The following is a 23,830-nucleotide window of genomic DNA, read 5'->3' on the forward strand; positions in this document are numbered from 1 at the left end:
AGAATTATAGGTCTCAACTAAATGCAGGTTTTTTTTAACTAGGTCAAGTAAAGCAAGTAGCTTAAAAATTATGATAAATAATTAGTGTAATTAATTATGTATTTTACGTTACTTCTTAAATTAAAAGAATATGCTGCTATACATACGCGGTCTACATTCAAAGATATAGAGTTTGTTGCCATTCACCATTTATCACATTGCATGCACAAGTTGGTCAATCGAGGAAAGATGTAAATGTGAAAAGAATAAAAGGTGTACATAATATGAAAACGAATCACATGCACAACAAACTACTGTCTTAAAATAAGAAACAAACTACCCATCTTATATAAAAACAGCCAGAGCTCTTGAGCACAACCTTGTATTTTAGTTTAATTCTAACTAATTGAAGTTCTTGTTTTTTTTCTTTTTTTCCTTTGGCAAAGGGTGGCAGGCTTCATAGATGTTATGGATTGGCCATAACAATCTTGGTCGCTTCTCCGGAGGTAGCACGAAAAAGGATAGCACAAAGCGCAGAGAGCTATCCCATCGTTTATGGTCAAGTGCAAAATGCAAAAGCAATACGATACAACCAAGTCCAGAAATGGAAAAAAGGATCCAATTGGAGATGAAGTCAAATATCAATATGGAACCAGAACCAATAGAAGAAAACATGAGTGCAATGGACCCAAAAAGTGTCCCATTCCCAAATATCAACTTTGTTTGCCGCGAGAACACAGACTCTTCTTTTGGTTCCCAACTTGAAGGAAGAATAACTGAAGCATAGCAGAACATAGATGCCGCACATAAGCATGTTCCAGATGTAATTGATAGATAAAATAACGTATACCATGTCTTCCTCCCAAAAATAGGAGTATCTTTACTCTCAATATCCTTAACGGGAAGGGTCAAAACTGCGGTGATCCCTAAGGTGATCACAAGAGTTGCTACCACTACTAAAGTATTTGCTGTAACTTTCACTTCAGATTCTGATTCTTTGTGCAACCCTTTGTGCGACCAATAGAATAATTCTTTAGGAGTCAAACCATCTTTATTTCTCATTCTTTTCATTGCACCTGGAACTATTTTCTCCACTTCCTGTTTCGTTAAAAGTCAAAACTAAAAAACATTAGGAACATGAAGAGCTTAAGAAATAGTGAATGTGAATCGACTGCATATATACCTTAAACCATTTCTCTTCACAACGCATGATAACATGGTTTGTTGATAATGCGAATCTTTCTTCAGGTGCCAACTTTCCAGCTAAGTGAAGAACATTGTTCCCCTCAAAATCAATCAACTGCATCATAACATTCTTGGAAGCCCCCTTGCTTAATATTAGTCGGTATACAGTTTCTTGTCGATATAGAATAGCAATGTGAAGTAAGCTTCTTTGCTCTGTGGAATCCACTTCAAAAAGCAAATCTGGATGGTACATAAAAAGACGTTCTAGAATCATAATGTTTCCTGATTTTGCTGCATCGAACAATGCTTTTGACAATTGTTCAGAGTTGAGAGCCTCTTTCTCTTCTTCCATTCCCTTAAACAACGAATTTATAATATCTTGATGACCAACAGTTTCCTTGCACCAGGCTACCATTGAGTTCAAAAAATTAGTCATGTACACATACAAAGTAGGATTTAATATGAATGTATATATAATATTAACTGTTGACTAATTTATTTTTATTAACAACTACGGTAATTTACTTTACCTTGTAAGTTGTAAATGAGTTGCTCGCTTTCGAGTCAGATTAAAATTAAAATAACATTTTTGAACTAGAAAAACCAACTTTGTAAGGATCGTGAGAACTCACAAAATTGAGCAAGCATTTGCAAAGTTGTCAATCCCTCTTCGTTTTCAATGGTAACCAATTTTGGATAGCGATCCAACAACTTTGATGTCACGGCTGTCGTGCACAAATCATTAGTCAAGAGAAAAATTATTGCTAAATCCGCAAAAGAAATGTGCTTCAGCTACATGAGGTTATTAGCTAGCTTGTCTGGAGAAAATTGAAAGTACAAAAAAACAAATCAATGTATTAGTCACCAATACCATAATGACAAAAACCCTTTCCATGAGTAATTATAATAGGGTCACAAAAATTTTAATATTTTTTTTAAAAAAAAAATTATATATAACCACTAAACTTATTATTTGTTGTACTTATTGTTATGCCAAAAAAAAAAATGTGGATCAACTTACTGAAAATGTTGTTGGTGATGGTCATGAAAAATAGCTTCACGATGTCTGGGAAGGGTAGAATATTGTGTAGGTCATCTGTAGCTTGAAATAAAAATTCTGTCATGGGAATATGCCCTGCAGAAGATGCTAATTGAATTGGCAGCATATCATTGTGCCCTCTCATACATAACAACTTTGGATTCTTGCCAAACAGTATTTCAGCTATTTTCAGGTTTCCAGAAATTGCAGCCAAACAAAAGGCTGTATTCTCATCTGCCATGCAAATTTCGACATCTTGCATGTTCATACAATTCACCAAGTTTTCAACAAAACTTGTTTGATCCATGCTAACTGCAACGTGAAGGGCTGTATTTCCACGAGAAGTCAATGGAATTCGCAACCAATCAGGATTGATTTCGAAATAGGATGAAGCCTCACTCCAATTTCCTGAAGCAGCTGCCATATATATGTGCCTTTTCTGACCTCCTGCACCATATATATGTACAATCACTTTTTTTTTTATCAAGCAAGTATAACTCTGTCTGATCAGTGATCCTAAAATGTTATATCTCCATTACTATTTACTACTAGATTTTAATCTTTTAGCAACATTTTTTTATTTACATTTATTAAAATGTTACTATATATTAAATAAATATTATTTTGTAACATTTTTTTGAAAAATGTCATTATAGATAGAGTAACATTTTTTATTTTAATATTATTCTTTCTAATTGTTTTCAAAATCAAAGTCCCATATTGAGTAAAAAAAATTTACATAAGTTATTTTGCAACATTTTTTTGAAAAATGTTACTATAATTGCTTCTAAAATCAAAGTCCCACATCGAGTAAAAAAAAATATATTTCTCTTATATCTAATTGTAACCCATAATTAAAGTCTCACATCGAATAAATTAATGACTTATAAAGAGTATATATACTCATATAGTTATATTTAAGATAAATGAAATTTGATATTCTATATATAATTAGTGGTGACTAACTAAAAATGTTTTCACCTAAAAACTTAAGAAACTCTTAGAAGTTTAAGAGACATAAAAATATAATAATTGATTTTAATATTTAAATTAAAATTAATTATTATTTTATAAGATTAACAAAATATTGGCAACAACGTTAAAATGTTACAAAAAATTATTAAAATGTTACAAAAATATTACTTTGATAACATTTTTAAAAAATGTTACCTAATTATGCAAAAATGTTATTAAAAGTCTTTAGCAACATGGACTATATACAACATTTGATAATATGTTGCTAAAATAAATTAGCAACATTTATACATAATTAAGTAATATTTTTCAAATGTTGCTAAATATTATTTGTGTTGTAGTGATTAGTAATTAATATGTCCAAATGTTGTCACCAAAAATTAAATAACTTTCAGATATAAGAATTGAACAGAAACCATTTAAAAGAACTTACTGTCTAGCTCCAAAGAACAGCTTCCTGGTCCTAGTGGTTGTAGATTTTCTGCTCCACCCACAATAATACCCAGGTTACTACTGTCTGTAGATAAAAACAGAAAGAAGTAAAAAAAAACGGAAAATAAATAAAAATGAATTTTTATTCATGCAACAATTAAAATTTAATTGTAATGTAAGTTCTTGCGATTTTTCCCAATATAATTTTTCAATTAGCCTTTCGTTTGTTTTGTTTACCGAGTACTTTCTCTTTTTTTTATTATCAGAATTTAAATGATAACACTAAAATTTGAACCTTAAGTGTGTGTTTGATTGAGAGGAAAGAAATAGAATAAAAATAAATAAAAAGTGAGTAGAAGTAGATAAAATAATAAAGAAAAATTTAATTGTTTGACTAAAAAAACAAGTGAGAAATAAGGTATATATAATATAGAAGAAAGATAAATAAATAAGCAAAAATAAATAAGATGGTGAAACTCACCACCTTTTAATTTCTTTCCACTTTATTTTTCTTCAACCAAACAACCTCACTTATTTTCATTATGTTATTTTTACTCTTTCCACCCAATTTCTTTTTCTTATCAATGATGATATAAATTTTAGAGTTAATCATCTATACACTGCTCGTGTAAAGTTTTTTTATACTGATAATCAATTATATCTTTTAATTGTGTCATGACACTGTAAAAGTGACATGGCACAGTTAAAAAATATAATTGGTTACCAGTGTGAAAAAATTTTACACTGACAGTGTAGTATATAGGTGATTAACTCTAAATTTTATATATACAACCTCAATCCTAGTGATATGTCCCATTTATTTTAAAAATGTCTTATTTTTTAGTTATTTTTTATAATAAAAAGTAACGATATTTAAGGATAATTATGTAATAATAATATTAACAATAATAAGTATAATAAAAAGCAAGATAATATTTTCAGATTTATTTTTATTTAATTTTATGCTAAAATTACTTTAGAGGTGTATTATATGGCAACAGCGAGTTGCTACACGCATTGTCTCTGGTGTTGGCAGCACCGGCGATGACGATGCCAACGGCTGCAGTCGTCTCGAATCTCGATAATGATACTAATAGTAATAATAGTGTAGATTCATATTAGTGGTCATTGTTACATAAAAAAGAAGAAAAAAAATTATGTTCAATTCTTAAAATCGTAAATTTTAAAATAAAAATATTTATAAATGTTTCTCGTTTTGAACTTATATATAATAAAAAAAGAGTATTTAAAATTTGTAGACTTAAATATAAAAAAAAATTCTAACTAATTTGACAAAATATTTTTTAAATTAAATATGATTACTATTTTTAATAAATATTATTAAAGATATTTTAAAAATTAAAATTTAACTTTATATGAGATAAATAAACCTAACTAACTTCCTTAATATTTGAATTTAAGTATTATTACTTATATATGAATTAAAAAAAGTAATTGAAAATTTAATATTTTTATTTTATTAAATAGAAAATTAAAAATAATATTATATTTATAAAAAAAATTATTGTGTTAAATAGACAAGTAAAAGTAACATAAAATTTTTCATTTAACTCATATATTAGATTCTCACTATCTCATTTGCTTTATAAAACCAATTTTGCGAGAATTATAGATAAGAAAAAATTTCATGAAACAATTTTTCTAAAAATTTTATTTTTTAATTAATAAACCAAATGTAAAAAAAAAAGTAACTTTCTAATATTAAATTCATAAGAATATAAAAACAATCCTTATATTAAAGTTTCTAAAAGTAATGTAAAATATAGTAAAATTATATTTAAAAAAAAACTGAAAATCAAATTCATATATAAACCAAGTAATGGTCATCTTCCAAGAATTTTGTGTATTTGAGTGTGTTATAAATGATAAGTTTTGAGATAGCAACGATGTTGGTATCTCTATCCTTAGTGATGCATCACATTCTTAACTTTATATAAAAATAAAAGAATCATAAAGCAAAGTATTGTAATGTGTGAGATTTGTTGCGACTGCATATGATGAATCGAGGAGCCCATGTGCTCTCAACAGGCTACACTACAGCAATGCATCCCTAGATCTACGCCAAGGATGTGTTTTCTACCATTCTGGGATGAAAATTGATTCCATGTGCCTTTGAAAACTTCAAAGTTAAGTTACCAATGCATCAACATATTCAATTGATATATATCACTAAAATAATATATTTTAATTAATACATATATATATATATATATATAATATCAAATTATACAATTAAGATGTATTTAGATGAAAAATTTTAATAGAATAATTTAATTTTTAAACATTTTTAAAAATATTTTGGTGTAAAATATTTTATTTAGATTAAAAATTTATAAAGAATTTAAAATTTAAGTATTTGTAAAATTGCTTGATGTGTAATTTCAAATTATCCCAAAAAAAAGTAAGAATTTGAAATTTTTCCTTCTTTCATTTTTTCTTATCTTTTTCTCTTTTCTTTCAAAGTCAACACAAAAAATATCAATAATTTTAAACTATTAAATATATAAATTATTTTTAAAATTATTAAATATTATCTAATAATTTTTAAAATTATTAGTTTTATAAAATTAATATCTATAAAAATTGACTAATATTTAGTTTTATAAAATCTAATCTTAAGAGCTTAATTTTTTTATATATGATGAAAATTAAATTGTTCTATCCAAATTAAAAAAATTAAATTTCAAAAATTTGAATTGACTAATAAAATGAAATATTCAAAAAATAATGAAAATTGAAATACAAGTAATTAAAATTTTAAAATTTTAATTCTGTTATATTTTTAAAAAAATTTATTCAAACGCATTATTTTGATCGAGTTGATCATCAGTAAAAAAAATTTAAATAATTGTATAAAAAATATTTTGAAATTAAATTAAAAATCATCCGATTTCCATTTAACTTGAATGCGTTTTATTTGAAAAATTCAAAACAAAAAATCCACGATCACCGGATTTACAACATGTCAATAAAATATAGAGAATTTCTACGGTACCCTCTGTAAAAGAAGGGTACCGGTACTGTCGATGACGTGTCAATGATGTGTGATCCAAATCACTTATAATTTTATAATTATTTACAATTCAATATCCACGTCAATTATAATGAAATTCACGTTTTTTAATATTTTTTCAGAGTGTTTACTTCGTGTTTCTTCTTCTTTTTTTTTCGAAATGTTTGCTTCGTGTTTCTTTCTCTCAGCGGTAATGGTCCCCAATAGGGTTATCACAGGGCTTGGGAGGGGAACCAGTGAGGAGCAAGATGCGGGGTTTACCTCTCACGAAATTAGGGTATTCGGGGTTTTGGAGGAGCCAAGCCTTGCGTTCTTCGTTCCAATTGCGGATCTTGGGGCCCAGGCTGTAGGTCACGTTAGGGTTCAAGGGGGCTTGCTCGTCGGGGTCGTTGGGGTCGGCGTCGGAGCGAATCTCGGCCAGGATGCGGTTGGTCTCCTCCACGAGATTCTGGTTGACGGCGTCGGCGTCGGAGGAGCCGAGGTTGACGCCGATGGTGCCGCGGAGGACGAGGATGTCGTCAGAGACAAAGGTAACCTTGGAGGAGTCATGGTCGACGATGGAGAGGAGGGAATAGTGGAGGGCGGAGGAGGAGGGGAGGGAGGAGTGGTAAATGGCTGTGGCGAGGGAGTTCAAGAAGTAGGGAGAGAGGTTGAGGCGGAGGGGAGGGGAGGGGAGTGGGAGACGGAGGGGCAAGGGAGAGGTGGGAGACGGAGGGGAGAGGGAGAGGTGGGAGACGGAGGGAGGGGAGAGGAGATCGTATAATTATAAAAATATTAATAAAAACTTAAAAATAAATAATGTAAAAATTTAAATATAAAATAATTTTTATTTAAAAGGTTGACATGGCATTTGACATGGTATTTAGATGATGTGTACATATACACATTAGCTACAGTACCAAAACCCCTCATTTATCAGGAGTACAGTAGCAACTTCCTAAAATATATTTAATGGAAAGCCGTTTTAAACATTTTTTTTTACACCACGCCGTTTTAACTTTTAAAAACTGGAAAAAAATATTTTTAAAGTATTTTATCATTTTTCAATTCAAGATGTGAACTTATTAATGTTAGCGGACATTTGTTGTGTGTTATTAGTTTGTTTTTTTTACAAAGTGTATTGTTGAAACTTAAATATGAATGTATTATGATATATTTGATTTGAATTTCTATGCATAAAAATCGATAACATGGAATTTTAATTTGTTTTTAATATTATAAATTTAGAGAAAGTTATTTTTTCTATAAACAATTTAAATAATATTTAAAAATTGATAATTAAATATTAATCTATACTTAAAGAATATGACTTTAAACATCATTTTATTATTGTATAAATTAAATTTAAAAGTATTAGATTGATCCATGTTTCAAAACAAGCTTTACAACCATGGGAACTAGAGGTTTAATTAGTTAAAAATTATCATTTACATTGATAAGTTGTCAAATGACAACTAATTTACCACGTAAGATAAATTTATTAAGTTTTATAATAGTTATTTTATAATCCATACTAATTATATTATGAATTTTCATATTGACCGAACATATACAACTCAGGTATTAAACCTTAATTAATCTGATTTCAAAATTTTTATTGATTCGACTTGACATTTGCAAGAAGTAGCTGGAAGAAGAACGTGTGGAAGTTTAAAGGTGCAACTGTAATTGTGAACCATGCAGTGCAAAACTGAGAGTCAAGTTTGAGTTTATATCCTCTTCATTCTTCATTTCTTGACGTCCATTACTATAGTTTTAAGTGTAGAGGGCATTGACATTTTTCATAATAAATATTTAATATACTTTATACGCTTAAAATCATAGAAGTTAGCGGCACAAGGACTGTCACAAAAATGAAATACCATTCACAGATTTTCTTTTTCTTCCAAAAAAAAAATGTAAAGACGTTGTGTTTGAGAAAATATAACAGCAGAACTGTAGAAGTCTCTCTTCGTTTGATAGAAATACAGGAAAAAACTTACAAACTACTTTAATCTGGGAGATAAGTTTGATAATGATAAGGAAAAACATAAAACATGTTCATCCGTGCACGCATCTGGAATATACAATAATAAAGTTACCGAAATGATTAATGTTAAACTTACTCTGGGGCTTGGGAATGTTATTTGCAGCTGAGGATGTCATTGCATCTGAGTCTTGTGCCTTCTTCCTTCTTCTCTTTCTGATGGGAAGAAATTCCTTAATTGCAGCTGCTTGTCATGCTTTATCAACTTAATCTCCTATAAATTTGGACTAAAGCACGCAGCTCAAGATATGGGACAGTGCATAAAATTTATTTAATTCCCTCCTTTTTTAAAGTGAGAAACACCACTTTCTTTAAGATAATAAAAAGAAAAGATAGTGCGACTCACTAAACACTTCGGTCCAAAGTATTTGCAACACATCAATTATTCTATGACAAATAAATATTTAAACATATGTTAAATGCTATTTTATAATTTAGTATAATAAATATTTCTATTAAATAATTTTTTTATTTGTTTAACATTGAAAATCAACGAATGATTACTTGCCATTTGGAAAGAGTATTCAGAATCAACTCAATCTGTTACAACTGCGAAAGTTATAAAAAAAATCAATTAAATTGAAAATTAAAAAATTAAACATTTTTTTTATAAAAATTATAACATTATATACTTTAGGTGTTTTAATTAATTACATATTATATATGATTAATTATTGTTTTATTATTACTATTATTGTTATAAATCTCCAAGAATTAAAGAGAATCTTTAAGAGTTAAGTTGTCTTTGAAGTAATTTGAATAAGAGTTATAAGTTAATTTAGCTTATGGAATATAAAGTTTTCTTAAAACGTGAATTTTATAAGTTTATGTTCTAAGAAAAGTAGGAAGAAGTTAGAGAAAAGTCTCTTAAAATTGAAGAATAACTTCTTCCCCTTCTAACCTTCTAATTTTGTAAGACCTCAAACCCTTCCCCCATAACCAAGTAGATTTAAGTAGTGGTAGTTCAAAGTTTCCGAAGCTAAGAATTAATCCCAAGCTTCAAAAGCTTTCAAACATGAATCTCAATTATGATGTCTAAGTTGTATTGATATGTAATCTTATGTTGTGTATATGTTGATTCTTTCACAAGTTTGTCCTGTATTATATTTTTTTGTGGTTGAAATTGCAATGATCATATCAAATACGAGAGTACAGCATGATTAGCAAGATGACTTGATTAGCTGGTGGAGGGTCACTCTAGTGGTGGCCTAGTTTTGGTGATGTTATTCTAATATAACATGTTAGTTAGATGTTTGATTGACGACTATGATTATTTTGTATATAGTTATATAGTTTGAGTAGATCTAAATATGTGTCTAGGATATATATTATCTGTAACCTCATAAGAGGGTTTATCTTTTCATTCATATATACAAGAACTGTTTTCCTCTTCTATCCTTAGATATATATAAAATTGTATTAACTATTTAGAATTATTAACTCTAGGATTATTAAACATTAATAATTTAATTTTATTATATTGTAACTGCGTTGTATTAAATAAAATGACATGTTGAATATTTATAAATTTTGGTTTGATTCTCAAATTTTGATTCTTAAAAAAGCCAAATCAAACCATATATTGTACTTGTATTGATTTTACTTAACTAATGTTTATCATTATATTATATATACCGTATTACTTTAAAGTTTTAATAGTAATATTATGTGATCCATAATGTATTTTTATATAATTGGTTTGTAATATGTAATTTTTCTTGCATGTTCAATTAGCAACAATTAAACTGATTTATAATGTTCTTTACTTTATAGTTGAGTTCCACAATTTAATTATTTTTATGATACTCAGAACAAGTATTAAGCAAAAAGTAATATGCGTGTTAATTTTATATTTAATTCAAATAAGTAACTTTACCATCAAAAGTCAAACAAAACCATATTGTTGTTACCCTCCTTAAACAAAATTGTTTCCGGTGCTTTGATATATATACAAGAAAAACACCAAACCATGCTGCAAATATTCCTAAGTGCGACCATCACTATCTTGGTACCTATTTGCATACATACATTATACATATATGAATTTGTTCATGAAAAATATTATAAGGAGATTAATTAAATTAAACTTCTGGAACCAAGTATTACATTGTTTAATATTTTATTATATAATTTAATATTAAAACTTATCATTAAATTAAAAGATATTGTCTTATAAACCATTTTACAAAATCTTATTAATTTAAAATGATTTAATACTTTATCAATATACATAAAAATTGACATGATATATATTTTTAAAATATATAATAAGAACTCTTTAAGTATATATATATATGTTGTTCAATTTAAATAAAATCTGAGAAAAAGAATTAAGTAATATATTATAATTTAATGGTTAGAATTAATTAGTGTAATTATATTTAATAAAGTTATTATGTTAAAATTGTAATGCTTTATAATCACATTTAAAATACCTTAAATATTTTCTGAATTAATTCCCAGTTATATGTTTAATTAAAATTTTAATTTATTATTTAATATAACCAATTAAATTGTGACAATGAATAAAAATATAATTAAAACTCAAATATCTTATTTAAGTTTTTTTAATTTTTTTTGACTGAGATATATTTTTTAATTAAGATACACTAATCCTTTGTTCCTTAATCGTTATCCTTTCTGTTGTCTGAAATTTGGAATCCGAACGAAGGGGAAAAGAATTTATGGGCAGATGCAAAAGTTGAGAGAAAAATGAAACGTGGGACCCACATCACTGAGATTAGGGATGAAACAGCAAAACTCCAAATATTAAACTCTACCTACCATTAATAATTCAACCCACATGATTCATGATGCTTAGTGTCGAACAAGGGGATTTTATTATTAAAAAAGCGTTTCTAGATGTTTTGATTTGAAAAAAATATTCTGTGTTGAATTTTACTTTTCATTATAAAAATATTGCTTTATTTTTATCATGTCTTGCATTTTTTTTTTCCAGCCAACAAGGTCTTGCATGTTGTCCAAGATTAGATACTAGTCACTTGTACAAAAAAGATATATTGTCCAAAGAAATGAAATTTATTTTGATAATTTTTATATTTTAAAAAATAATCTCTAATTATATATTTTTGAGTGGAAAATATGTCTTGTATTTTTAAATACTATTAAAAAACTTTTTATTTCTAACAATTTTATATTTTATTATAAAATAAAATTAAGATAGTTAAACTAAAGGACACCTAACTTCTTATTTGCATATGTAAGACAATGGATTGTTAAGAGTCTGGACAATTAATATATTTGTTTATGTCTTATTAAACAAATATAAATTTTAAAATGAACACAATTATAAAGACAAATATAAGAAATCTAACATCGAATGTAATAAGAAAATGTTTAACATGTATATAAAAGAACATTATAATATGCTTAAAATTTTGTATGCGCAATTATAAACATATCTTTTAAAGTAGTTTTCGTATTCATTACAAATGTATGTGGGATCTTGAAACAAAGAGAAATAAAACATATTATTAAATCTTTGTACTAATGGGATCCTTAATTGAAAATTGATATAAGTTTGAAACAACAATTGCATGCATGTAAAAAATATCAAATTAACAATAACATTCCTATAAGGTATATTTATATACATTAATTAAATAAGTTTTCTTTAAGCAAATTAGAGGATGTATCTATCTTTAAAAAAAAAAAATTAGTCATTTTTACTTTTCATACAAACCCTTTTTTGGGACACAATTCACTTAACTAATCACTACCACTTTTTAATTATATACAGTTTTGTTTTTTCCCTTTTTTTTTATAGAATTTTTAAAAAATAAATATATAAAGACACGATCCCCTTTTCCACTAATATATATAAATATATTATGGTAACGACAGACAGAAATCAGTAAAAAAATATGGAATGATTATAACCCAAAATCAGAGCCCAACAGGAAACCATAATTGTTGGGCTTATCTCTTCTCCAAAATTGCAATTTTGGTCCAATCCCAGCTGGTGACCCTACTATGTTGGATTCTCCATAGCAGAATGTTCATGTTCATCCTCATTTATCATAGTATAAAAGAAAAGTTGAAATGGCCAAAACAAGTAAGTAATATAATTAAGTTGAAATTTGTTGTGCCACAATTTTCACTTTTTTACGTCAATTTATAAAGTTTTAAAATTATAGTTTCTAAAATTTATAAACAAAACATATATATGTATATATATTAAATTTCTAATTATATATCTGTATTATGCAATTAAAATAAATATTGTGACAATTATTAATTTGAATTCACTATAAATTTGAAACATAATAAATAAGTAATAAATAAATTATTGAAGTAAGGATGCACAAAATTTTATGTTTGAATTTTGTTATCATAAGATTGACCTAGTGGTGTATTAAGAAAATAGAATTTATAATGGTTATCAATTTAAAATGCTCAAATCAAACCACTATTAAAATCGACCTAGTGTAGGAAGTTAAAATAGTAAATATATAATCTTAATTTTGAAGCTATCCTTGTAATTCTGATTAATAAAAAATAATTAAATGCTCAAATCATGAAATTATTCTAGTTAAAATTAAATTAATTGATATAATTATGAATTTTATGAGTTAAAAAATGAAAAAAAAATACATTTCATTTTATAAAATAAAGTTTTCAAAATTTGATTTAATTCCAACAAAGAAATAATTTTACATAACTGAAAATATAAGCATCTAAATAGACCAAAAAAATTGAAAATATCTATTAAATACTATTCGTACTCTTTCCTAACAACTTTTTTTTAGCTTATTTAGACGACGTTTATCAAACAATGTTAATTTCACCTATAAATTTAGCATAGACAACCTTTTAAGTTCATTGGATGATGAAGTTCTAAATTTGATTTCTTTGTCAATTTGATTCTACCTGGACTTCAAATTCTTATTATGTACTTAAAATCTTCATATTTTTTTTAAGAAGCAAAATCTACATAAATTGAATTGATCAAATTGTTTTGAACTTTTTTCTATTAAAAAAATTCACAAGCTAAAACATCTAATTTCAACAAATAAGTAATTTCCCCTCTTTAAACCCTAATATCACATTTCATAAAATCTCACTTTTTCAGTAATGTATATAAGAACAGCCTCCATTCCCTCTATTGTGTACCCATTTGCTGATTCTGCATATTATTTGGAACAGGACCAATGGTACACCTAGTTGAAGGACTACATTTTTGGGGTAAATGGAAGTTTTTTAGTGATATTTTTTTTTAAAGTAGATTAGCTTCCGAGATCTCACCAACATGGGGATAAATATCAAGGCTAAATAAAAAATAAAAAATAAAAAAACACTTAAAAAAGTACTTTCAATTATTTACTAAAAAGACTCCTAATATTGACAACGAAATTTAAACTCGTGTCCATGTGAAATAGTCTCATTCATACCAACTAAACAAACTTTAATTACCACATGACTACAAAACAAAAATAACTCTTATGACAGTCTTGTATATTTATGAAATGACAAAATTTGACATTCAATTTTACAAAACTACTGGTTCGAGTAAAAACCTGTCTAAATAAATTTCTCTAAAAATACTTTTAAAAATAATTCATAAATTAAAATTAACTTCTAAATATAAACTAATTTATAAAAATTCTCTTATATAATTTCTCTAAAAAATTTAACTTTCGTATAAATTACTTTTAATTTATAAAAAGTTTGTTTATTTATTTATTTATTTATTTTCTCTCTTCTACACAAACAAACCCTTTAGAAAACAGTATGTGATGCTGCACCTGCACCGACCTATTAATTACCCAATAGCACTAAGCAGAAAGATGCTCGGACGCAGGATATTGATCACATTAATGAATCAATTGATGGTTACTTGGAATTTTAAAACACGTACACGCTCATCAACTCCCTTATGTGCAAAGTGCACTCTTCACTTTACACTAACTTTATCCATACATATTTACTGCATTTGGAGTATTGCCACAAATAATTTAACATTAGAGTTTCAATAGTAGTGACTAAAAAATGTCAACTGTATCTTAATTTGAAATTTCCATCAAATTTATGCTACGAAGGAAAAATATACAATATCTTATCACTAAAATGGAGTTTACTAGTTTAATTACTTTCCTACATTTTCTTCACCTGATATATAACTACATGCTTTTATTTAATTAAATGAAAGAAGAAGAAAGAAAAGGCTTGACCCTGTAAAATTAGACCCTATAACACGTCAGGAAAAAGCCTAAATACAGGCAAATACAAATTGGCTATTGAATGAACCCTAAACATTCCCAAAACTACCTTGGAGATTTTGTAGACAAACATTTCCCACATGAGACAAGATTCAGCAGTGCACGTGATTTTCGGGTTCGAATTTTCAAGCGTGACAGCTGCCAATGCAATTAAATACATCAATAATGTCCTCATATATTATAATAATAATAATAAATAAATAAATTGCCAAACTAACATTATATTTAACATAAAGAACTTCGAAGATTTCTCATCGCTAAACCATGAAAGTAATGGATATCAGGATATATCATCACTGCATCACTACCAAACTAATAAAATGAACAAAGATGAACTTGCATGCCCACATACACCCAATCAAATCTTTTATTCATGGCAAACAAAAAAATAAAGTGAAAAACAACCACTGGCCATATGATACTCATTATCGAAGGGACTCAAAGGCGAGCAATCACAACAGGTTCCAAAATATCGGCCCTATAATGGAACTTAACTAGAGCTTGCAATCTTAAGGGCATTGCTGCATCAAGCTACACAATGCATGCCTTTATGAACAGTTTACAAAGTCAATAAGAAGACAGTCAGTTACAATAGAAACCAATTTTAGCTAGAGCTCTGAAAGCCAGAAACTTAAAGTTAGAAAACCCAAATATCTCCAAAGGAAAAAAGAAAAGGATTAGATTAATAGCATGTTTGGTTCTTAGCTTTCTTTTAAGATGTTAGGCACGTCAACCCAGAATCTTATGTGTCTAAGCATAGATTGATGTAGTTTATGATGCGGAACAGAACCCTCTATATTAAGGATGCCCCTTCTAGATCTAATGATCTAGAGAAAACACAGTTCTGATTTCCATAAGATTTCAAATTGTATCAAAATACTGTCTCAATGAAGCAAAACATTAATGTTGTGCATTCATTGTGGCATGACTTATGAAAAAAATAGGAATACAAAAAACTAACACTCATTTTTCTAATTATTTATTTTTTATAAAAATAAATTTTAGATCACTCATTTTTCTAATTATTTATTCTTTATAAAAATAAATTTTAGAATCACAATAAATTGAGTTACCTTTCGCCGGGTCACTCTTGATGCTTTCCAGCATAGTAAGCTCCTTGATCTTGGCTCCAGTCTCCTAAGGAGTAAATGATTTTAGAATTAATAGGCAGTTATAGCTTATAAGTTCTAGACATTATCGTATTACTGAAAAAGATATCCAAAATTTTCGCATTAACAATCTCTATCCCCTACTGCCTCATAATTGAAAAGGAGGGATAATCTTATTCTTAACCAAGAATATAATTCTACAAAACTACTATTCAATAATTATTCAATTCTACATGCATGCAAAACCTGATATTTATAAAACTTCCAACTCTGTTACCGAAGGTGAAATAGTAATATAGCTAGACTTGGGACTAATTCAACCCCATAAAATCAACATACTACTAATGCAGTCTTAGAATTTGAACTTAGAATCTAACTCAACACTACAAAATCTACTTGTACAGCAAGAACTTCCAAACTCTATAAGCTTAATTTAAGTCATGTCTCTAATCAATGTGGAACTACACACCACCCTTGAGGATGCAATTAAGGTAGCTCCATAGAGATTAGAGGCTATAACAAAGGGTAGGGAGTGGCCACAATTAAGGCAGTTTCCCAACACAGGCTAATTGAAATTGAGATTCCCATCCCCGTACCATTCATACTATGCAAATTATGGGCCATAATGTAAAAAGAGAAAAGGATGGAATATCAACATACAGATTCTCTTGTTCTAGCTTCTCAGCAATAGAAACTGCTTTACGTTTTGACCACCCACTTCTCTGACCTTCTGCCTGCTGGATTACATGAGCAAGAGATACTTTGCTTCTTACAAGACTTCGACTTTGACCTTGCTCCATAAGCTTTCTTTGGTCTAAATGTGACTTAACAATTGGCTTTTTTTGCGATGTTGATGCTTGTCCTACACCTGTACCTTCTAAACTTTTATAAGATGTTCCACAAGCATCAACCTGCTGCTCGTTTTTCTTGTGCTCCACTTGAGAAGTTGCTTCTTCTACAATTTCACCCATTCTATTTTCAACAGAACCAGTTAGTGATGGATGAGCTAGAGTACCAACACCATTAAAGTCGCCAATCTGAGACAAACTATCATTGAGAGGCAGTTGAACAGCTGAGCCTGCATCTTTACTTGACTCGCATCTAATTTCTATTGTTATAGAAGATCCAAGTACAGATTCAAATGCTTGCAAGATATGGCCCCTAAACTTCTCAGCCGTAGATTTGGTCAGTTGAGAACTAAACATTAGCTGCACAGTTGGAGCTGTAAAATAAAGAATCAAACTATATCATTAGATAAATGGTGAATGTCAATGAGTAAATTGAACGTTGAAGAGACAAAGAAGCAAAACTATCATAATAACAACATTAAGCAAGATGCAAATTTAATTTAGGGAAAGGTCAACCAGTAAAATAGCAAAATAATGATTAATGAGATAAATCATCAAATATACACGAGAATGGCGTGAAATAAAAGCACTCAAAATAGAAAGCCGGTAGTTATTTTTAGCAAAGGTAAATTCTAAAACATAAACAATGATGCCAGGACTGATTTTTCAATCCACTATAATAGCAATACAAGGCCATCTGGTTGATACTACTAAAAGATCAGTTTATCCCCTAATTCTTGCTGACCTGAACTGAAATTCATGGAAAACTTATGCATGTTATATTAACACTGATAATGACATGACTAAGAGCTCAGCGTCACAGGATTGTTTTACCATTTTAACTTTATGATAAACTCTAATAACATTAAACAAGGTCACAAGATCAGAATTTGCTGACTTTTTTGCGTGATACAACAGCTAGTGCAATCAAATACAAAGACTAATTCATCCCCTAGTTTTTCTAAATCTAAAATGCATCGAAAAAGCATGATATCATATTAACACAGAAAATTAAATTTCAAGGGAAAGATTTCAAACATATAAATATAAAACATCATTAATTGCATTATTGAATAATGAATAAGCATCGCAGATTTGACACTCACCTGCCCCAAAACTAACAGAGATCAGCTTGCCTTCTTTAAACAGAAACTCTTTCAGACCAGAAACTTGTATCCTCTCAAGCACCTCTAACCATATCTCTTCGATGTCTCTACGGTTTTTACCCAAAATCTGCCTCTCACTCATCCTAATCTTATCAGCAGCTTGCAAATGCGCTTGTTGAGGGGTAAAACCAGACACACTATGTCGTTTTTTCTCAGAACCAAGACCTTTGGTCATACCATCTGCTGAGCTTCCAGCATGGAAATTTTCAATTCTAGCATCCATCGATAATCGTCTCCCTTTGTTAGAAATGTCAACAGGGTTACCAGTCAGTCTAGCTGCTTCTCTCACATCTGTATCTTTTAGAGCAAAGGGACTATGGTTGAAACTATTATCAGATGAAGTAGGCAACACATATTGCTGGTCTGGAGCAAGTTGAAGCAACGCAGCTGTCAACCATGTTAACTTGTCATTGGACATCCTCAACTGCTTCTCAGCCTCGGATAAGGTTTTCAGAGCTTGGCGCAGCTTTTCCATGTCTTCTTTGGACACTGAAAAAAAAAAAAAAAAATCCAATATTAAACCAGAATAAGACTTTCCAGTCTCAATGACAATGACAGAAATGTAAAACCTCAAGTAATTTGCTAGATAAAATATTTATTAAGACAGCCAATTATAGGATCCAAACGATATCTGGGTGTGTGATGTGTGTGTTTAAAAAGTGACAAGAATTTGAAATAAATTGATAACTTAGAATGCTATCACTGAAAATGAGGTTATTTGACTCACATGGCTGTCTTCGGAAGAATTTCCTTCTTCGCCTTTCTTTTGTGAAATCATAAGTCCCAGCAAGTATATCAGTAATTACTGTAGCAAGTTGTGACATTAAAGCCAATGGCTCAACACCAGTTTCCATAATCACTCTCAAATTCTTCACGGTGTTAACTGTGTCAGCAGATAATGCCAAATCAAGCAGATCCACCAATTTCTCATCAGAGATTAGCCCTACCTGAAGAAAGGATTTAACTTCAGAGCAATTCATGCATTGCAAATTAACAATATTAACACCAGTTTACAATAACAATAGACTCTAATGTAAGAAAAGCAGTGAGGAAGAAACACACTAATATATAAACAGCTTACCAGTTCCTGAACAAGAGGAACTGATATTCTCTGCCCAAGCAAGCTAAGTTGTTCAAGGGTCATCTCAGCATCTCTCAGTGATCCGTCTGACCTTGATGCAATGAGTTTCAGGGCATCCTTCTCAATTTCTAGACCTTCTTTGGTTGCAATCCACTGCAGTGTATATATAATATCTGCATCCTTCAGCTTTGGAAAAAAGAATTTTTGACACCTGGATATTATTATATGAGGCAAGACATCAAGACTAGAACTGACAAGGATAAAAACCACACGTCTAGGTGCTCGATCAATGACCTTTGATATGGCATTCCAACAATCCATTGACAGAGTATCACAGTCATCAAAAATAAAAACTCTGTAATGTGACGGAAGCTGGGAAACAACCATATTGTCAAGTAGGTCCATGATGCCCTCAAAATCAAAATTACTAACTGGACCTACTTCCCGTATATTTCTACTCTTCCCCATATCATGTGCTATGCAATAATTGCAAAATCCACAAGGTTTTGGGTGTTCTGAAGAATTACAATTCAGAGCTCTGGCAAATATGCGAGCACAGGAAGTTTTTCCAGTGCCATGGGGACCATAAAACACATACAACAATCCAACTTTCCTTTTGACAACTGCGTTGGAAAGAGCTTGTGCCACTAAATTCTGCCCAACCATATCTCTGAAGGTTCGAGGCATATACTTTTGTGTTAAACTTTGGTGTCTACCATGACGATTCCCTCTCAACTTACGCTGATCACCAGATCTAGCTTCAGAAGCGAGATCAGAATCAATATCATGCTTGAATAAATTATCACCAAAAAGACCTAGTTCCCCAGAATAGTCATGATCCCAACAAGCATTTTCAGTGCTTGCGTGAGATCCAGATGCCTCAACTAGTAAAGGCAGTGCCTCTGCATCAGACTTTGTACAAGAGCTTGAGCGCTCAGATGCCATCGGCATCTCAGAAATATTTCTTCCATTGGCAGCAAATATCCCTTTCTTCAACCTTGAGTCAGATAAACCACAAGAGAAACTTCTTCCAGCCATGTCAAGGAATGTTTTACCTCTATGATGAATTCTGGACCAATTCCAAGGAATGCCACACCCATTTTTTGGAGCCCTAGTAACATTGTCATCGGCAAACTCCTCAGCCTCCTCCAAGTGATATTTGTGGTGAGCTGAAGCCTGAGCTAATGAGTTGGAAGCAACAGACAGTTCATTCTCAGCTCCAATATCCCTTGATGTTGTAGCAACCCGAGTTCTTCGGGTGCTTCGAAACTTGCGCCTTTTCCCCCTATTCATTCCACCACCATGACTGCGCATCCGGGCTTCTGCCTCCTCAATAATCTTCTCCTGTCTAGGAAACCTTCCTCGAAAATGAATGTTCGATGACGCTAAATCATCACTATCCAATGGAACATCATTTAGCTGCTGAGAAAGGGTCTTAACTTGAACATCTCGAACATTCTTCCCCCTCTGCTTGCTCTTTCTATCTTTAGACTCAGAGTGCCTTGAAATAACATCTTCAGCCAAACTTTTGCCAGCTTGATTGAGAGGCTCTCCATGATTAACATCCAAAAGGTCAGGCTTATCATTCTTCCTACCGGATTCTTCCCTCCCAACTCTCCTTCCATCTCCCATTCCACTCCTGCTACTACGTTCACTAGGCACCATCATCCCATCATTACCCCTACCAACCTCACCCGGAGCAACTCTTGATGAACCTATACTCACCAAGGGTGGTGAAGTGCCAGAATTTCTTCTTCCTTCCTTCCTGCGCTCTACACCAACAGATTTTCTTCCCCCTTGAGACGCGGCATCATTTTCAACTCTTCTGAAAAGCAAGTCAACTACAGAAGGCGAGTGCCATGATGGAGGACTTGCAGAAGGGTCTCTAAGTGATCGTGATCTCTGCAGCACAACTAGGTCTCTCATGATTGACCTATCAGCCAGTATGGGGCTGTTCTTGTGCATATGGTTCTTAAGGTGAATACAATTTGTCAAGTGGATGTGGTTGCGTAGATGATCACTAATATCACCATTCGCATCTTTAAGTATCCTACTGCGGACAGCCCTAGTCATGATCAGAACAGCAACCCTTCTAACAGTAGAATCTCCTCCAAATTGATGAAACAAATCATAAAAACCCTCATTTTTGTCTATAACTGCGGCAAGCTTTCACTATTATAGCATCAAAAACAAAAAAGGAAAAGAAAAATGCTCAACCCTCAACCCCCAATAATCACCCCGGAAATGCCAAAATAAGGCTAGAATTCAAACTCGCCAAAAATGGAAACCGCGACTCTCATGGTCAATTATCCCATGAACAAAACCTACAAAGATTCGAGCCAGTAATAAAACACCCTTCATGAGGAATCATCAACCACCGAAACTCCCACAAGACACCATAAATACAACCCAACATTCAATCAAACCCATTGAACCCACCAAAGGAGCAAAAGGAAGGAACTTTTTGCGGCCCACACAACAGTGCTGCTACCCCAATAACTTTAAACACCACAAGGCACAATTTTGACGCTAACCAAGCAAAAAGAAGAGCATTATCTGAAAGCTCAAGTGCACTCACTCAAAGTACCAACCACCCAGAGTGACAAAATGAGAGGGAGTTTAATGAAGCAGAGGCATTAAGAGGATGATGTAACATCTTGGAAAAGGGGAGAGTAAAAAGAGAGAGAAAAAGAAAAGGTAGAAGGCAAACACCTCAAACGCCTGAATCAGAAAAAGGAAGGTGACCCGTTTGGATTATTAAGGCCCAGATCTCTCAGCAAGCTTCACATGCACTTCACGAGAACAGGAAAACGATAGTCCAAACTCCAAACTCCATCCGATGAGTAGAAGAGAGAGAAAGAGGTATTGAAATAGCAGAAGGAGAGAGAAAGGTTATGGGGTTGTAAGATCCGTTGTAGACAGATTCAGACACAATTCTGGGAACAGAGGACACACTGCCAATAAAGCGGTGTGTCCATTAGCTAAGCATGCAAATAGGATTATATATATTTTGAATTTATTTTTAAAATAAATAGATGGGGTCGTTGAATATTTTTGACTGCTTATTCATCTCAAAAGAAAATAATACTTGGATTTTTCCGGATTTTGAATTATGAGGGGACCGATCAAACCCGTCCCGTTGAAATTCCATGCCCTTGTTTGCTTCACTTGGACAATTTTTCCCAAACCTATTTTTTTTAGAGTGGACTTTATTTGCATTTGGGGTTTGTTATCATATAATTTAGGCTGGAACACACGCTTCTTTATTACACATTAACTCCTACGCAAATTTATAATTTTAATAAATTAATAATAATAATAATATTATTATTATTAACATTTTTAAATTTTATTTATGTTTAATGTCATCTTAACACTTCACTTGGTAGAGTAGAAGTTAATTTTAAGAATATATTTGGTATAAGTGAGTAGAAATGTGCTTAAATTATGGTTGAGCTCACCTCATAAAATAAAATGATTCACACAAATGCGACACCCATTTCATTATTTGTCTTGTTCATATATAATTGATTATATTACATAATTATTTATATATAATTTATATTTATTTATTTATTAAAATTAACATTCTTTTTTAATTTCTAATTATTTCTTTTATCTACTTTTCTTGTCTTACCTTCTTTTATCTTCTATTCTTTTCCTTCAATTTCATTTCTCTTGTGAAACACACGGTAAAAGTGTTAAAAAAAAAAAACAGATCAATTAAAATCGTGACATTACCAAATAGTATATCGACAACTATTGCAAATTAGTTAAGTGGGGAGGAAATTGATTTCAAATCATAAATAGTATTTATACCTCAGTACACTAAGAAAATGTCGTGTATTAAAAGGATTCTTATTGATTTTCAATGCCCCTAGTTATATGCCTTAACTCCCTATCCAAACAAACCAACATATCATAACATGAAATGTCTTTAGTTGTTTTCTTCTATTTGGCCAATTTCCATGCATGTATTATTGGTGGGTGGCTTCTGATTTCTGAACTATGCAGGTTTGCATTAATTGCACTTTGATCACTAGCCGTAACGAAAATATAGGTAAGCTATTGCGTCTCTCATTGTCATTTTTCGAATTTCGCATAAAAAAATCGTCTTTTTATTTATAAGAAAAATTGTAGTGTATCCTTGTACCGTTATACGCATCGGATACTTTTTCTGCACATGTCATTTTGTCCCATTTCAACCCTTATAATATAAAATATACATGGAATCATGGAGAGAGATTTTTCTTTAATTTCTTTTTGTTTTGCGTAAACCGAAACACACAAAATTTCACCATTAGGATTTACTATTTAGGAAGATTAATTAATGCGAAATGTCTAAAGCATAACTTTCTACAATCTCACGCAGTTGTTTGTGTGAACTGGAATAATATTAAAAGGAGGAGATAACTTAAGCATGTGTTAGGAGGAACATTTTTTTCCCTTTATACTTGAGATAGATAGCTTACAAAATGTTTTGGACGTACTAGAGACTGGTTTTTCTTATTTGTTGCATTCATGAAATTATATTAAGGTTTTTGGTAAGAGGATCAATAATTATCCTTGACCAACCCCAATCCACTTTCCCTAAAGATAGACAAATCCTAGATTATATGTTTTCAATATAATGAATGCGGTGGTGGAGCATGAAAAAAGGAGTAACTGTCTAATAATATTCAAAGTGGTTTTTGACTAAGCATGTTGCTCAATATTT

At 30.5% G+C, this 23,830-nt stretch overlaps 2 protein-coding genes across 3 annotated transcripts; both read right to left on the bottom strand.

The window, feature by feature from the left end:
• Positions 1 to 237: 237 nt before the first annotated feature.
• On the bottom strand, positions 238 to 8,940 carry LOC114916796 (uncharacterized). Of its 2 annotated transcripts, none has more exons than XM_029274263.2 (6): positions 8,750 to 8,940; positions 3,612 to 3,659; positions 2,186 to 2,650; positions 1,797 to 1,889; positions 1,163 to 1,572; positions 238 to 1,077 (listed from the first exon to the last, which is right to left on the bottom strand). In XM_029274263.2, the coding sequence occupies exons 1-6, from the start codon at positions 8,787 to 8,789 to the stop codon at positions 382 to 384; spliced, it is 1,752 nt and encodes a 583-aa protein (XP_029130096.1). In that variant the 5' UTR covers positions 8,790 to 8,940; the 3' UTR covers positions 238 to 381. The 2 variants fall into 2 exon arrangements, with proteins under 2 accessions (XP_029130096.1, XP_029130095.1); XM_029274262.2 differs by having other exon boundaries at positions 3,612 to 3,695.
• Positions 8,941 to 14,669: 5,729 nt separating this feature from the next.
• LOC109812706 (AAA-type ATPase family protein) lies at positions 14,670 to 22,097 on the bottom strand. The gene is made up of 6 exons (XM_020376729.3): positions 19,114 to 22,097; positions 18,760 to 18,979; positions 17,973 to 18,521; positions 16,679 to 17,240; positions 15,983 to 16,046; positions 14,670 to 15,047 (listed from the first exon to the last, which is right to left on the bottom strand). The coding sequence occupies exons 1-6, from the start codon at positions 21,184 to 21,186 to the stop codon at positions 14,955 to 14,957; spliced, it is 3,561 nt and encodes a 1,186-aa protein (XP_020232318.1). The 5' UTR covers positions 21,187 to 22,097; the 3' UTR covers positions 14,670 to 14,954.
• Positions 22,098 to 23,830: the final 1,733 nt, after the last annotated feature.

Source organism: Cajanus cajan, chromosome 1 (genome assembly GCF_000230855.2).
Source record: "Cajanus cajan strain Asha chromosome 1, NIPB_CcT2T_4, whole genome shotgun sequence".
Classification (NCBI taxonomy): Eukaryota; Viridiplantae; Streptophyta; class Magnoliopsida; order Fabales; family Fabaceae; genus Cajanus; species Cajanus cajan.